This window comes from Choristoneura fumiferana, chromosome Z (genome assembly GCF_025370935.1).
Source record: "Choristoneura fumiferana chromosome Z, NRCan_CFum_1, whole genome shotgun sequence".
In the NCBI taxonomy this organism is placed as follows: Eukaryota; Metazoa; Arthropoda; class Insecta; order Lepidoptera; family Tortricidae; genus Choristoneura; species Choristoneura fumiferana.
Window position 1 is genome coordinate 30140355 of NC_133472.1, and position 15608 is coordinate 30155962.

The 15608-nt window shown below is 35.2% G+C and overlaps 1 protein-coding gene across 1 annotated transcript; it reads left to right on the forward strand.

Moving 5' to 3' along the window:
- The first annotated feature begins 534 nt into the window (after positions 1-534).
- Positions 535-15538, forward strand: LOC141433941 (sulfhydryl oxidase 1-like). The gene is made up of 2 exons (XM_074096095.1): positions 535-2313; positions 15018-15538. The coding sequence occupies exons 1-2, from the start codon at positions 626-628 to the stop codon at positions 15028-15030; spliced, it is 1701 nt and encodes a 566-aa protein (XP_073952196.1). The 5' UTR covers positions 535-625; the 3' UTR covers positions 15031-15538.
- The last annotated feature ends 70 nt before the right edge of the window (positions 15539-15608 follow it).

The window sequence follows — 15608 nt, forward strand, 5'->3', positions numbered from 1 at the left end:
TTGCGTTCGTTATTGTCAGGAGAAGGTTTTAACAAAGAAAATTTAGAAAAAATACAACGGGGGCTTTGAATATTTTACTCAAAGAGCGGGGGCGAAGCCGCAGGCAACAGCTAGTAGTATATAAAACTATCAATTATACTCATATCGTATAATGCAAGCCGGAATCAGGTTCCAACAATGATATTACATATTATAAACAACGAACGTTTGCTTGAAGTTTGACGCACCTTCGAACGCCAACGAAGGTTATCCTTCGTTGGCGTTCGTTGGGCCGGTGTGTACGCGCCATTACATCAATCACTTTGACTTTGACGTTAATTTGACATTTTGACGTAGACGTAGACGTAATCAATCATGCGATGCGATGATCCAGTTGATTGAGAAGGACGAATTGATCGTCTAGTCGGAAAACAGTGAATAGTTTTCGAGAGTACTCATACTCAACAAACTGAAACTATGACGTATTCGATTTGCACGGAACGGATGAAGTCTGTGAAATAGGACATTCTATGATTCTACTTAGTTAAGTTTAGTTGCTCACTGTCTGTCGCGGTTGTGTTTAGTCTCTCGATTATGATATAGTTTCAATATTGATATATTCTGTGAAACTTAAGAAGTTGCAAAAATGAACAGCTGGCAATTTTTTGTCGTATGTTTTGCATTCATTGCGACTTTAGTCAGTGGTGCAGTTATAGCTGGCGATGGCGATGTGGACGAGCAAGGACTGTATCGTAAGTCAGATCATGTTGTGATTTTAACTCAACGTAACTTCGAAAGAAAAGTTTACGGCCGAAAACAAGTACTTGTGGTGCAGTTCTATAATAGTTACTGTGGCCATTGTAGAGCTTTTTCATCAAAGTATAAAAGCTTGGCTGCAGAATTACAAACTTGGCAAAATATTCTTCAACTAGCAGTTGTAGATTGTTCAGAAGAAGAAAACAATGAAATATGCAGGCAATTTGAGGTAATGGCCTATCCATCTCTTCGGTATCTTCATGAAAACTATATTAAAGGAAATGCCAATGTTGGTGAGCAGCTGAATGCTATAGAAACAAGTGAGAAATTAAAAATTCAATTAATACATAAAATGCAGAAGGAGCAATCATTGGGGCGTTTGGCTTTTGCCCCTCCTCTCAGCATTGCCTCATATTCCAGTTTTGCAGCAGCTCTTACAGATGTACCAAATCAAATTATGTACACATTTCTAGTGTTTGAGTCAGAAAACAGTACCATTGGGTCTGAGCTTGCTCTAGATGTGAATGACTACACTAATGTGAGAGTGAAGCGAGTGTATGAGGCCAGTGAGCTGGCTGGGCTGGCTGGCGTGACTCACTTCCCTGGCCTTGTTGCAGTGAAACCTAACCTAGACCACACTCCTCTCACACCTAAAAACCCAACAAAATCTAACTTACTCAAAGCAATTAACACATTCCTTACTTCAAAGAACTATGTGTTTCCGATTCGTAACATTTATAACAGTGAGAACAGACCAGAGCACACAACTGGCAGACCAGCCTTTGACAATTCTGATACAGTTTACTACAGTGATTTGGAGAAAACTATAAAAACCTCTTTACACACTGAAGTGACAAGGTACAAAATATTGACAGGAGAACCTCTTCAAGCTCTACTTAATTACTTAGATGTTCTGCTGACCTCCTTTCCATTCAGAGGTAATCTCCAGGAATACATTCAAGACTTGCGACGCACTCTTGCTACTAGGTCAGAGTGGAATGGTGGAGATGTATTCGACTTGGTGAAAAGATTGGAGACAGTCCATGCTCCTGTGTACACCACTCATTTGGAGTACATTGGTTGCCAAGGAAGTGAACCTAAATACCGTGGTTACTCGTGTGGGCTATGGACCCTATTCCATACTCTCACTGTGAATGCGGCTCTCAAACCTGGAAACGAAGGCCCTAAGGTATTGCAGGCGCTCCATGGATATGTGAAGCATTTCTTTGGCTGCACAGAGTGTTCTCAGCATTTCCAAGCCATGGCTGCTAGAAACAAACTATTTGATGTGAAAGAGAATGATAAAGCTATCCTTTGGTTATGGATTTCTCACAATGAGGTTAACTTAAGACTGGCTGGTGATGTCACTGAGGATCCGGAGCATCCTAAGATGCAGTTTCCCAGTGTGGACAAGTGCCGCGAGTGCAGGCTCGCGCGCGGCGCCTGGAACCTCCCGGCAGTGTACCAGTACTTGCAGGCCGTGTATGGCTCCTCCAACATAAGGGATGCTGCAAGGAGGTCTGCTTTGACGGCGCCGAGCCCCTTCTCCAATCTGGACATTGGAATGCTAAGCCTCCTGTACATATTATCTTTTATTCTTCTTATTCTAGTAGTAAAGTTTTTCCTCACAAAGCATTTTTACAGAAAACGTGCTTATAGGCATGGAAGGGGTAAAGTTTACATAATAACACAATGACTATGCATTTTTGGTAACATTTTTACATAACAAAATTTTCTACTGAAATATATCCATAAACTGGTAATTTTACCTATGGGACTGTCATCAGTATTCAATATTCACCTGTCACCTGACCAGCATGTTACAAGACATCACATGCTTGACATGCAGTTGCTTATCATGTTTTTAATGGCTGATCTTATATCTTATAATTCACATCATTCCATTACATTCTTAGTAGATAAATTATTAGTATTTAAATTATTATTCAATGAATTATGATTGAATGTATCAATAATTCATGTTTAAACTGTATTACAAATAAATTTCGCCCTGTCTGCAGGCCAGGTGGGAAATTTTCAGACTTTATACGCAAAAAGTTCCTTCTATATATGGGTCACCTGGAACATAGATTAAAGTATCTATGGGGTGGATTGTTGCTTGCCTATAATTATGTTTTCCAAAATTGCCTAACATGCCAGTGATAACATCCCATTAGAATTTCATTAATTTAATGTTTATATTACTTTAATGTTTCTAACATTATAAATTTGCATTAACTAGCATCAATGCTATACTTCCAAGTCTATCAGGTCAAGCAAGTAAGTCAATGTTATTGCTGTTTCAATATGGAACTACAAACTCACTGTGATTAAAGTGTATCATATTAAAGTCTGAATAGTAGCATCAGTTAAGGTTAAGGTAAATATTATCGTTAACATTTCAACAATATACCTATAAGTTGATCATATAAACATAACCATAACTCTATCCCCTTACAATAGAGTTGCAAAATAAATGAGCTTCCTGCCTGAGGAAATAATATATAAACAGAGATGATGACTGTGATGGCATGTTGAAGCACCCTGTTATCTTTTTAATAGGCTTGATTTGATATTATCTATATTATGATAAGATAACGATTTAAGTATACTCTGTCAGTAATTAACTTTAATCTGACGCACGGACACCACTGACGCCCACCTATGCCATTGAAGTTAGAATCTCTATGTTGGTACCTAGTTGAAGTGGTTTATTTTTATTCAATGCTTATTTTATGTTCATAATGCTAAGATAGGTTACAGATTTTACTTTGTACATATTTAATTGTACTTTTCTTTTTTTCAATATTCCAAAATGCAATCAACTAGTTTTAAACTAAAAAGCGCCTTATATCCGTCTTAACGTCACAAACGAATAGGGTGATAAACTGAATGATGAGTGGATTAAGCTGAGAACAATATCGAAACATTAATTATGGGTAAAAAATCACAGGCTCCTGTTACAGTTAACTACATCTTCCAGGGCTATTAGGCGCGTAAAAGTGAGACATAATTATTATGTTGGTGATACTGTATTTTTACGGCTTATTTATTACAAACTGCGGGGGGTAGGGGGTGCTAAGCAAGGGCGCCCAGATCCACTTATGCTCTTGTTCGAAAATTTCTTAGATCCAGTGTGGGGTAGCGTAGGTTAGGTACTCGTCTAATAAAAAATTGTAAGTATAGTGTATTTAACGGTATTTGCGCAATTATAAAGTGACTAGGTACTTCTAAATACAATTTTTAAAACAACTTTAGTAACTTCGTTTCAAGAAGTTGTAAAATTTACGCTTTGAGTATTTTATCTAGCTAAATACTCAAAGAATTTACTTCACTAGGTATCATTACTTGTTTTTGTTTATTAAAGAGCCTTAGTCTACTCTAATGTTATATAAATACCTAATAGCAGTGGTGAATGCACAACACATGCATGGTGGTTTTAGCAATGCTTAAAACACGATGATCAAGCCGAAAAAGGCTGATTTTATTGAAATGAAACTATACTTTTATATTTTTTTGTCAGTTGTACCAATAACATGTCAAAATATTAAATTACTCATAAGTATGTGAAGTAATATTAATCTAAAACTAGAATATCCAGCCTGTGTAGCTATCGTATTTCTTTATTTTATTCGTACCTATAGCTTGAGTATTTTGTATATGTGAAGACATATGTATTAAAGTCCATATATTATTTTTTAAATTAGGTGTGTTGTGAATATTAATAAATGTATAAATGGGCAGTTACCTAAGCGTAATTAAGTAGGTAGGTAGGTAATATAATTAAATGCGGACTTTTACCATTTTTAGGTGAAAATTAAACGATCTAAGTTATATCGCGTAGCGACGTGTCGAATATTTTAATTTGGCTGATGTGTACTAAGGGGGTACTACGAAATTCTAAAATCGAACTTAGTATCTTACCGTCCAGTTGAGGACGATACGAATTTTGAAGTAGCCCCCCGGCACTGTGTTTTAAGATTTGACTATAATAAATAATATATCTAGTTATTTATAACCTTTTTATAAATTTAGTTTTTAATGAAATTTCTATCACACATGATTCTTACATAGGTACAAAGTCATTGTTTTATAACCGAATAGATAGGTAGGTAGGTAGGCCAAATACTTTGGTTATGATGAATACTGCTATGTAGCTTCCATAACAGAGGTATTAATAACAAACTCTAGTAGGTAGTAAGAAATTTAAAATTAAAATTTAATAATTAATTGTACTAACTTACGGAACAACTACATACTTAATAGTTTTGTCAAATTTTCAACCATCTATTCTATTAGTTGTCACTAACTAAATTTTCCATAAGATTAATGACAGTAATTACAATTCTATCCCTATCGGCTGATCAGTTCAACTTTGCCCGTATGAACCAACAACGGACTGTGTGATTCTTTACAACATCACATTAATTTTATAAAATTCTACTATCCAACTCGTAGACATTATCCATACTAATAATTAATAATATTATACATGCGAAAGGAATATTCTAATGCGAAAGTAATCCATACTAATATTATAAATGAGAAAGTGTGTGTGTTTGTCTTTCACGTCGAAACGGAGCGACGGATCGACGTGATTTTAGGCATAGTGATAGTTTATGGGCTCGAGAGTGACATAGGCTACTTTTTATCCCGGAAAAATGCAGAGTTCCCGAGGGAACAGCGCGCAATAACCAGATTCCACGCGGGCGAAGCCGCGGGCAAAAGCTAGTATTCTAATATTATACAAGCGAAAGTGGGTGTTACAAACAGTGTGTGGTATGTTTGTCCGTCTTCACGTCGAAACGGAACGACGGATCCTCGTGATATTTGGCATCAGGGGCGGATCCAGGATTTTTTTCTAGGAGGGGAGGGGAGGGGCGGACGGGCAGACAAAAAAAAACAACAATAACTGTTAGAATAAACTTGGAAAACAATAGAAATAGTTATTTGTGCAACAAGAGAGCAAAGTTGTTTTTTGTTGCGAGTAAATCACGAACGTAGCGAGTGATTCTAGGTTATAATCCTGAGAGCAGCAAAGGATTCAAACACACGAGATGCAAAAAAACTTTGGTCTCGTGTGTGACACATACAATTTTCCACCTTAGCAGCGAGAACATAATCTAAATGTAACATAAGAATAAAATCACATATACCTAACTGTTTACAAAACAAACACAATGAGGGCTATCGCGAATGAATTCGCCGCTAGAGGCGCTAGTGTAGCGTGAGGTCTCCGAAATGTCAAATCTCATAGTTTTTGGGTGAGTTACGCGGGTTTATTTATAATTAGAAAATTTATGTGAATATTTTGCATTACCTGAAATTAATTATGGCAATTATGCGTTAAGGGGCAATGAATGTCTGTGTTTTGAGACAGTTTTGTCTTTCGGAAACTTTTGTCCTCCCTTTTTTCCGAACAAAGCGGGACTAAGCAACACTGTGGTTGCTGGATATTTTTATGGTACGGTTTTAAGGTGTTATAAATATGATTTTAATCTAAACTTTGTTTTAACGCCCGTAATAACAGACTCTGAAAGCCACACTTAAAAACCTCACGCAACAGTGCGCCATCTAGTGAGACAAAAAACGATAGCCCTCATTTTAAATATATAATCCGATTATTAAGAAACAAATAATAATCACATTTAAAACCTTTAGGTACTCAAAAATAATACGTACAATCGCGATTACATCTTTAAAAAGTCACCAGAAAGTTAAGAATGCCAAACATTGTTCAAAAGCGGTAAGTAGAGAGGTTTTGAATTCGGAACGAAAAAGTGTCCAGTCCAGTAGATACAATACAAATCTCATACTCATAACATGCATTGTTATTTGAACTTAGAACTACTTGTAAAATATGTCAAACTTATTTTTTAATTTTGATGAAAAAGCCTCATCTTTTGGTCATTAAAAAGGTTGAACAATAAACGTATATTTTTTTATAAATGTTACTAAACCTTTAAATATGATTTTATTAAGTTTTCTATTACATACACATAAATTGATTTGTTACAAATTCATTCAATTTGACAAATATTTAGTCCAACTGTAGAGGCAGTATATACGGAATTCTTTTATAAAAATAAAACGAGAAGCGGCTTTCGTGCAACGAGGTTGCATACTTTATTAAAAGAGCGGTAAAATTTACGTTTTAGAAATATTGCGTTCTTATGTAATTTATTATGTATAGTATAGATATAGTTTTAATATTATAAATTTAATAATTTAAGATTGTAATCAACACATTTGATCCTATCTCTCGCTTTTTGCGTGTTGAAGTGAAAGTGACAGATCAAAGTGAAGTTCAAATATGTGGAATTCAGTGAGTAGACCCGACACTGTCAACATTAAAAAAAAAAATGTTAAATGTTACTTGGTCTCACGGAGTGAGCAAAATGCGATTTTGCTCACTGATTTCTCATAGCAAAAGCTGCCTGTTTTTTTCTGTTATTTTATTCATATATTTTAACAACACTGATAATTTGATTTGCATCTAAGTAATGAATCTCCACAGTAGGTACACAAAAATGCTGTGATAGGATCAAATGTGTTGATTACAATCTTAAATTAAATGGATGGTATTAAAAATATACCGATACCTAAAAAATTACATGACAACAAAATATTTCCAAAATGTAAATTTTCCCGATCTTTTAATAAAGTATGCAACCTCGTTGCACGAAAGCCGCTTCTCTTGTTTTTTTTTTATAAAATAATTCCGTATACTGCCTCTACAGTTGGAATAAACATTTGTCAAATTTAATGAATTTGTAAAAAAACTATTTTTGGTTATGTAATATAAATCTAAATCTTAATAAAACCATATTTAAAGGTTTAATAACATTTATAATAAATTATACGTTTATTGTTCAACCTTTTTAATGACCCAAAGTGAGGCTTTTTGCGGTATTAAAAAATAAGTATGACATATTTTACAAGAAGTTCTAGGTTCAAATTACAATGCATGTTATGAGTACCTATGAGATTTGTATTGTTCTTAACTTTCTGGTGACTTTTTAAAGATGTAATCGCAACTGTACGTATCATTTTTGAGTAAGGGTTTTAAATGTGATTATTATAGGTATTTGTTTCTTAATACTCGGATTATATTTTAAAAAATGTGGTTGTTTTGTTGTGGTTTGTTTTGTTACATTTAAATTATGTTCTTGCTGCTGAGGTGAAAAATTGTATGTGTCACACGAGATCAAAGTTTTTTTGCATCTCGTGTGTTTGAATCCCTTGCTGTTCTCAGGATTCTAACCTAGAATCACTCGCTTACGCTCGTGATTCAATTATAGAATACTTCGCTTACTCGGGATTCAAATTCAACACTCGCATCAAAAAACAACTTTGCTCTCTTGTTGCACAAATAGCTATTTATCCCGGAAAATTGTAGGTAACTATTTACATATTCGGTTGTTTATGTATGGGTTCGCATACGAATAAACGTCAATGTGTGGTTGAACGGTTGAGTAGCGTTAAAGAAATCAAATTAAGTTTTAATACTTAGGTATTGAACAAAAACAGGAGACTTCCTCCTTATACCTATGTATATCATTCTATGACGTCTACTACAGGTGTTGAACATCAAATAAATTAATACACCATTGTTCGCGCTCGCATTGTGGTGCTCGCGTGCGGGTCGTGGAGTCTATTTTGATATTTAAATAAGTTTTTGTTAAAAAAAATACAATTTTTTTTTGTTAACTGCAGGGGTACTTTTGGTTGACCAAATTTCAAGTCAATTTAATAACTAATAGAGTCGAAGTTCGACTTGCAATCTTTGACAAATAATAATTTGTAACGTTGTAATGTAAGGATAAGAATAACTCACAATGTTTCAAATCATGCAAGTGTTGTTTACCCCACCGTCGATTGACTTGTTCCACAGCTTGTTCGGAGCATTTAGCCATAGAGCTAAGAGCTGTGATGTTTGTTTTGATTTTAACGCCTGCAGCTTTTATTATGCCACCATATGACCATCTGCCTCACCACAATACATAGAAATACAAAGTGAAGATAAGATAGGATACGAGGGTTGCCTTTTATATTGTGTCGTTTGGGAAAACTAAAGACAATTTAAGAGTTAAATGGTATTTATTGTTTTTCAAAGTAATCACCTTGATATGTAATGCACGTTTTCATTAGATCGGACCAGTTTTCGTAACATTTATTCCAGTCCGAAGTTGCCGTAGAGCATCAATGTTCTCCTGGGTTACGGCTGTTTTTGATCGGCCTTCACGGTGCCTATCACTAAGACTAGAGCAACCACGTAAAAATTTTAAATAACAGCGTTCCACAGTCCGGATGCATGGTGCTTTATTATTAAAAACCGTAGTCAGCTATTCAAAGCGGGGACCTTTCGACTGCCATAATCTTATAAGTCATAATGAAATATTAATCATAATTATTGTTAGTCATAATTTTTTCCCCCGCTGAAAACGTACATTTTTCATAACTTTTTAAATGGTCATCATGTAAAACTCTATAGGTTAGGTTTGTTTTATAACAATTCTGAAAAATAAATAGGTTCAGAGAAAAAAAGAGATGTCAAACATTACATTATGACAACCCATACATTATGACTAAAAATTTCCTACCAGTCGATATAAGACCCCTTCAAAGAACTGAAGACGCGTTAAACCCTTTTTGAAGTTGTAAAAAGTTATCGCACGTAAATTTTCCTTCCAAATTTCCATTTTCACAACTGACTTGTCAACTTTGAACCGACGCTGTATTAAAACGGTTCAGCCGATCTCGAGACATTCTTTTGTTTTCGAATTCTAAATTCAAATATTTTAAAATGTTACTTCCTAATTTTTTTTAATAATCACGGGAGGCTTGCAAACGACAGAACTTAAAAGGCAGCCCTCGTAACATACGACTCCGTTTATGTTTGTTACCGTCAGCTATAGTCCTTATCTAACTACTTGCGCGTAACGTAGCGTCCGCTTGACGTAATGAAATGACGTTTTACGTCTTATTTTCTTAAGTAACAAATAACTTCGACACACTGTCGTCACATACAATAAATCAAAATAATGTCCTGGGAAATGTGCATTGGTGAAATAATCGATTTAATTATATTTTCAAAATAAATAGATTTTTTCGACATTGCAAATGACGCCAAAAAAATACAACGAAATATGAAATTTTAAATAGCTACTAAGAAAACTTTGCTAGCGCAAGCGCATACGCTTTGCACCACCATCATGCCACCACACTTACCTACCTACATAACTGTGCCGTATAAAATGACCAGAAAATGACTTATCGGTATGGTGTATTGAATCATCGTCATCAGATTTTGTAATATTTAGGGTGTTAATATATACTGAAGTCAACGTCAAAGTTAATGAAAACTTTTGTACCATAATACATTCACCACCTCGTCTATCTTTTATCTTGATTTCATTTAGTTCAGATTATCTTACTTACTTTTTCTGCTAACTTGGTGCTAAAAGTAACACGGCCATACATGGTAGAAATACTTGTGAGTTAATTTTCTGTCTGCCTCTGATCTATCTGATGCTGGCTGTACTTTCTCTCCGCTAGTTATTAATTAAAAAAATCTCTTATTTAATTTAGTTAGTTTTCTAATAAATTAACGCATTAAAATGTCGTCCGATTACAAAAAAACTCGTTATTAAAATGTGGCCGATTAACATGTTGTTTTAATTTTATTTGTAAATATTCCCTTGCACTTAATTAGGTACATATATTTTTACATGCGATATATCACACCGAGCGATCGTGGAAAAAGTGCTGTTAAGCTAGAAAACATCAAGGTTAGTCCAAAAAGTTATTTTATTAAATGGTGGTGGTATGGTACTTCGGTTGTAGAAAATGCAAAAAAATATTCGGTCCCGACTTCATAATCAACGCTTTTAACGTGCTTGGTATTGGTACTCTACGTTGCTAACGGCAATAATCTTTACACTTTTTATCGGAATGTCATTTTTATGATTAGAGACCGGATTAGTTATATTTATGCATTTCCATAATTAGGGCGTTTTCATCGGTTATTTCATATTTTACCAAATATCTTGTAATGATGCTCATGATGCTTATTTTTTCTTTTTTTATTGTTTTATTGATTCATTTCATTATCAGCAGCATTAGATGTGTTAACATAGCAACTAAATTTAAATAAGTACTGTCCAGTTACCTAAGTGGATGTGAATGTGAAACAGTCTTTTACTGCTTATAAAAATACTACTTAGCGTATACCCGCGGCTTCGCACGCGTAAATCATTAGATACAGCAGTTGAATTAAAATTCCGGGATTTTATTAAATTCTCGTGGGAATGAGGGTTACCGTGCATGAATTCGCCGCTAGAGGCGCTAGTGTAGCGTGAGGTCTCCGAAATGACAAATCTCATAGTTTTTCCACCCACCGGTTTAGATTTGAGGGGGGGGGGGAACCCTTTAAAACTTTTTATTGTACCATTTTGTCGGCATAGTTTACACAAAGCCGCGGGCGGACAGACAGACAGATAGCCATGGCGAAACTAAAGGGTTTCGTTTTTGCCATTTTGGCTCCGGATCCCTAAAAACGATAGCCCTCATTCCCTAAAATTACATCGTGGTTTTCGTTGACGTTATATTAAAACACCCATGCCAAAATTCATGTCATGACTCTAAACCAAGCGGTTGTTATATCGAGATTTTATCCCTATCCCGTGGGAATATCGAGATAAAAAGTATCCTATGTTTTAAATCCAGGTTATAAACTAACTTTTTGGCAAATTTTATCCAAATCCGTCCAGCCATTTCAGCGTGAAGAATTAACAAACATACTTAATCACTCACAAACTTACTCACTCACTCGCAAACTTTCACATTTATAATATTAGTAGGATTATTGACACTAAGGGGCTGTTTCACCATCCATTGATTAGTGTTAACTGACGGTTAAATGTGATGCCGTGTCCGTCTATTCGAACAAAACAAATAGAGACGGCATCACACCTAACCGCCAGTTAACACTAATCAATGGATGGTGAAACAGCCCCTAAGTCAAGTATTAAAACTTGTCATGTACCTAAGTATACAACTTCAATAAAATAACAAATAGTAAGTAGGTTCCTTAATTATATGTATAGGAGTGTGTATAGGTAATATATTCATAGTTTCATTACGTTTAGCTAAGGGCGGACCGGGAGTTGTTTGTGGCCCCCGACTAGCGCGACTACTACTAGGAGAGCCTGCCTAATTTAATCAACTAATTTAATATCTCAGTTGTTTTTAATTCGCAATATTTTCTGTTGTTTTCAATGGGGCTCAAAGTGCCTAATACCTACATAGATCCGCCCCTGGTGATAGGTATAAAAGCACAAACGAAGCAAAGCATCGCTGCCTGTGGCGGCGCATGCGTCTGGCCCAGAACACTTTCGTGCAATGATTTTCTGACAGACACCTCGATAACTTTGTCACGTGACATTGCATTGCATTTACTGAAATATTGCGATAACATCTTTAATAAAGACTAACTCTTAAATAGTTAACCATACGAAATAGTAATCATATTAGTCTTTCTTGGATCAGGGCCGCATTCCCCTAATATCTTGGTTTACGGGATTTTTCATTGGATACTCGTATTAGATTTTATTCTATTGGCTACGGGACTAGACGCCTTTGTGACGTCATTTTTACATGAGGCGCAAACACACACTATGTACCTAGTATAAGTATGCAAAAGTGAAGAATGACGTACTTATTGAAAAAAATAAGGCTTATGTTATACAATTTAGATAGTTGTAAGTAATAATTAACTTACTTACCGATTTCTTACTACTTCTCTTATAAGAAGGTACTTCATATACATAATACATAATTCAATGAAGTATTGTATGCATGCACTTAAATGCCGTAGCGAATGTCAACTGCATTAATGTGCTTACCTACTTATATTATAAATGCGAAAGTATGTTTTGTTACGCATTCACGCTTAAAATACTCAACAGATCGTGATGTAATTTGGTGCGGGGATAGTTTGAGACCCTGAGAAAGACAGGTTAATTTTAGAATTATTCTCAAACAAAGTCGCGGGCTACAGCTACTTGTTCATACTGATAGTTTGAGATCCTGAGGAGGCCATTCCCAGACAATCGTATATGTACAGTAGCTATACAATTTCGTATTTTGTTGTTTTACAGCCACGTACCAAACGCCATGTAAGATTGTCAATGTGTCAATGCGACAGAGTAAAAAAGTGATCCGCTACTTTTGATGCTGACTGTACTTAGTTATAAATTATAAACGAAATTCTCGCAGACGAAGTCTCAACAGCTAGTGTTAGAGTGCTTGTTTTAGCACATAATAAAGAGTTACGAAATAAATATTACTTACATACCTGCATCGCATATTGTTAAGTCGCCAAATATAACCATTAGTTGAATGAAGTACAGTCATCAGCACCAATATCTGACACAACAAGCGTGCATTAATATCTGATACGACTCTATTTCTAGGGCCGGAAGGACGAGTCAGATATTTTTGCACGCTCCGCTGTGGCAGATATTAATGCTGGTGACTGTACCTGCTTATACCGGGTGTCGCAAAATACTAGAATACCACTAGAATACCTACTCTATGAACTACCTATGATACCTCTATACAAAGGTGGTTGGCTAAATAAAGTCGGTCGGAACATGCCACAAGTTTTTGTAGGTACATTTTGGTAAATATGGACCCTTTATTTTAATTTAGTCTAGTATTATTAAGAGCTTTATCTAGGTACAGATAAATTGTGATCATGGTTAAATAAATAAAAATGCTTGATCTATATTTATACCAATAAACTAATTTCCTGTTAGGTAGGTACCTAGGTACATATTTTCAGGTTTTAATACAAGCTTTTTTTGCTGACTGTATTTGCATTGTCATACTACATTTCCGTACCAAATTTTAAAGTCGATGCCATTTACCGATGAGGAGTTCCATCCTGCAGAGACGATCGATATCCTGGCTGGACCACTAGAAATCACTGCCCGATGAGATTATTGTATTGTCACCAGATTTACATAAGTATGCCAAATTTCAAGTCAATCCGACCACTGGAAGTGGGTCAAATTCAACTTGCAAGATTTGACCCGCACATATAGATAGTGACATCCACGAAGACGCGTTATCTTGTCGAAATTAGACATTAATGCCATTGTAATAAGAACCACGGCGCGCGTCATCGTGAATGGCACTATCTATACATAGATACTTGCATACATTAAACATTTACAACAAAAAACCGACCAGGTGAGGTCACGCGCGGCTATTAAGTACTTACTCGTTAACTTGTAAAGCCTGTGATAGTTAGTCCTTCTAACAAGGAAGGGTAACCCAACTGTCCGACTCCGATTTGATTTATTTTGATATATGTTATAGAGTAGTCTAAAATAACGGACACGTATTTTTTTTTAGCTGCCCAAACTCAACCTGTTTGGAGAAAATGTCCTTCAAAGTACTGAAAATTGACCAAACCTTCTAATTTCTGTTGAGAGATTTGTTCAAGAAAATTGATAATTAATTACTGGTTTCGTTATATGTTGGAGAACATGAAAAAAGAATGGAGGCGTGCAACTAAAGTTAGCACAATCAATACGGCATCTGGTTTCTTTCTTTCTAACCATGCAAATGCTACTATGCACAAACATTTCACAAATTATACCTAATTATTTCTTATCGCACAGCACAACACAAAATAGCAACTTTGTTTAGAAAGACAAGTTCAGTCGATACCTACTTAGAAGCTGTGGCAGACTATCAGATCATTGAACAAAGGACTCTTGAGTTCAAAGTTAGTAGCTTGCCTCTGGAATTTTTAATTTGACCATGAAAGCACCATAGTTACTTGCCTACCTACAGCTGTTCAGCAATTTAACATAGTCGTTATGTAAGAAGATTTAAATCCTCACTGGACCCGCATAGCAAATATAGCTGTAGTTTGGACATAAAAATACCTGTTCCCCGCAACTTTATCTGCGTCTCCCCGAGACTTACTTTCCTGTCATAAAAAGTAGTCTATGTATGTCAATCAGGGATTTCTATTAGTAGAATAATGTTTAGAATACGCTCAGTAGTTAGGTACTACATAGAAGATTTTATGAATTGATGATAAAATATATGATATATCACGTCCTAGATTACGGGTATTCTATATCACATTTAAATATGTACCTTTTTTCTGAAATTATCCATAATTTAATGAATCTACATTCTCACATACTCAAAAACCATGTATATTGTTTTGAATTACCGCTAACTTTTTGTTTCACTTACAGGTACATGCCATAATAATTCAGATCTGGAAGATGAAATAGAACAAGAATTCGCCCAGTTTTACTCCAATAATAACATTAATTGATATCCATATTAAGTGTAAAAAGTGTAGACACTAATAGCACTAGTTCCATAAGGATACATGCCGGAATATTTAATGGACATAGTCACGGACGAAGACTAATCAAAAGCCAGCTACAGAACTACCAAAGAATTGAGTTTTTTTTTGTTCCGCGTAATAGCCGGTGTGTATAGTTCCTAATTAATATGGATTAATAAGTTTAAAAGAAAGTAAATGTGGTCTGCATTTTTAATATACTTTTTTTTATCTCGCTTTTCATTCCAAGCATTGTTATAGTACGAAAACTTAATGGTTTGAATAATAAGATACTCGTTAATTTTAGGCAAGTGTAGGTAAGCGGTTGTGCGTGAGTACAACCGATACCATTTGTGTCACGAAATAACTGTCGCTCGCTAATGTTCGCGCTAAGTCACTAAGTACCAATATATTATTGATTCATTATTTTGCGTTTTATTTGGTCATCTGAAAACATCTCATAGCAGAATTATACATATATTGGGAGGGTGCGAAG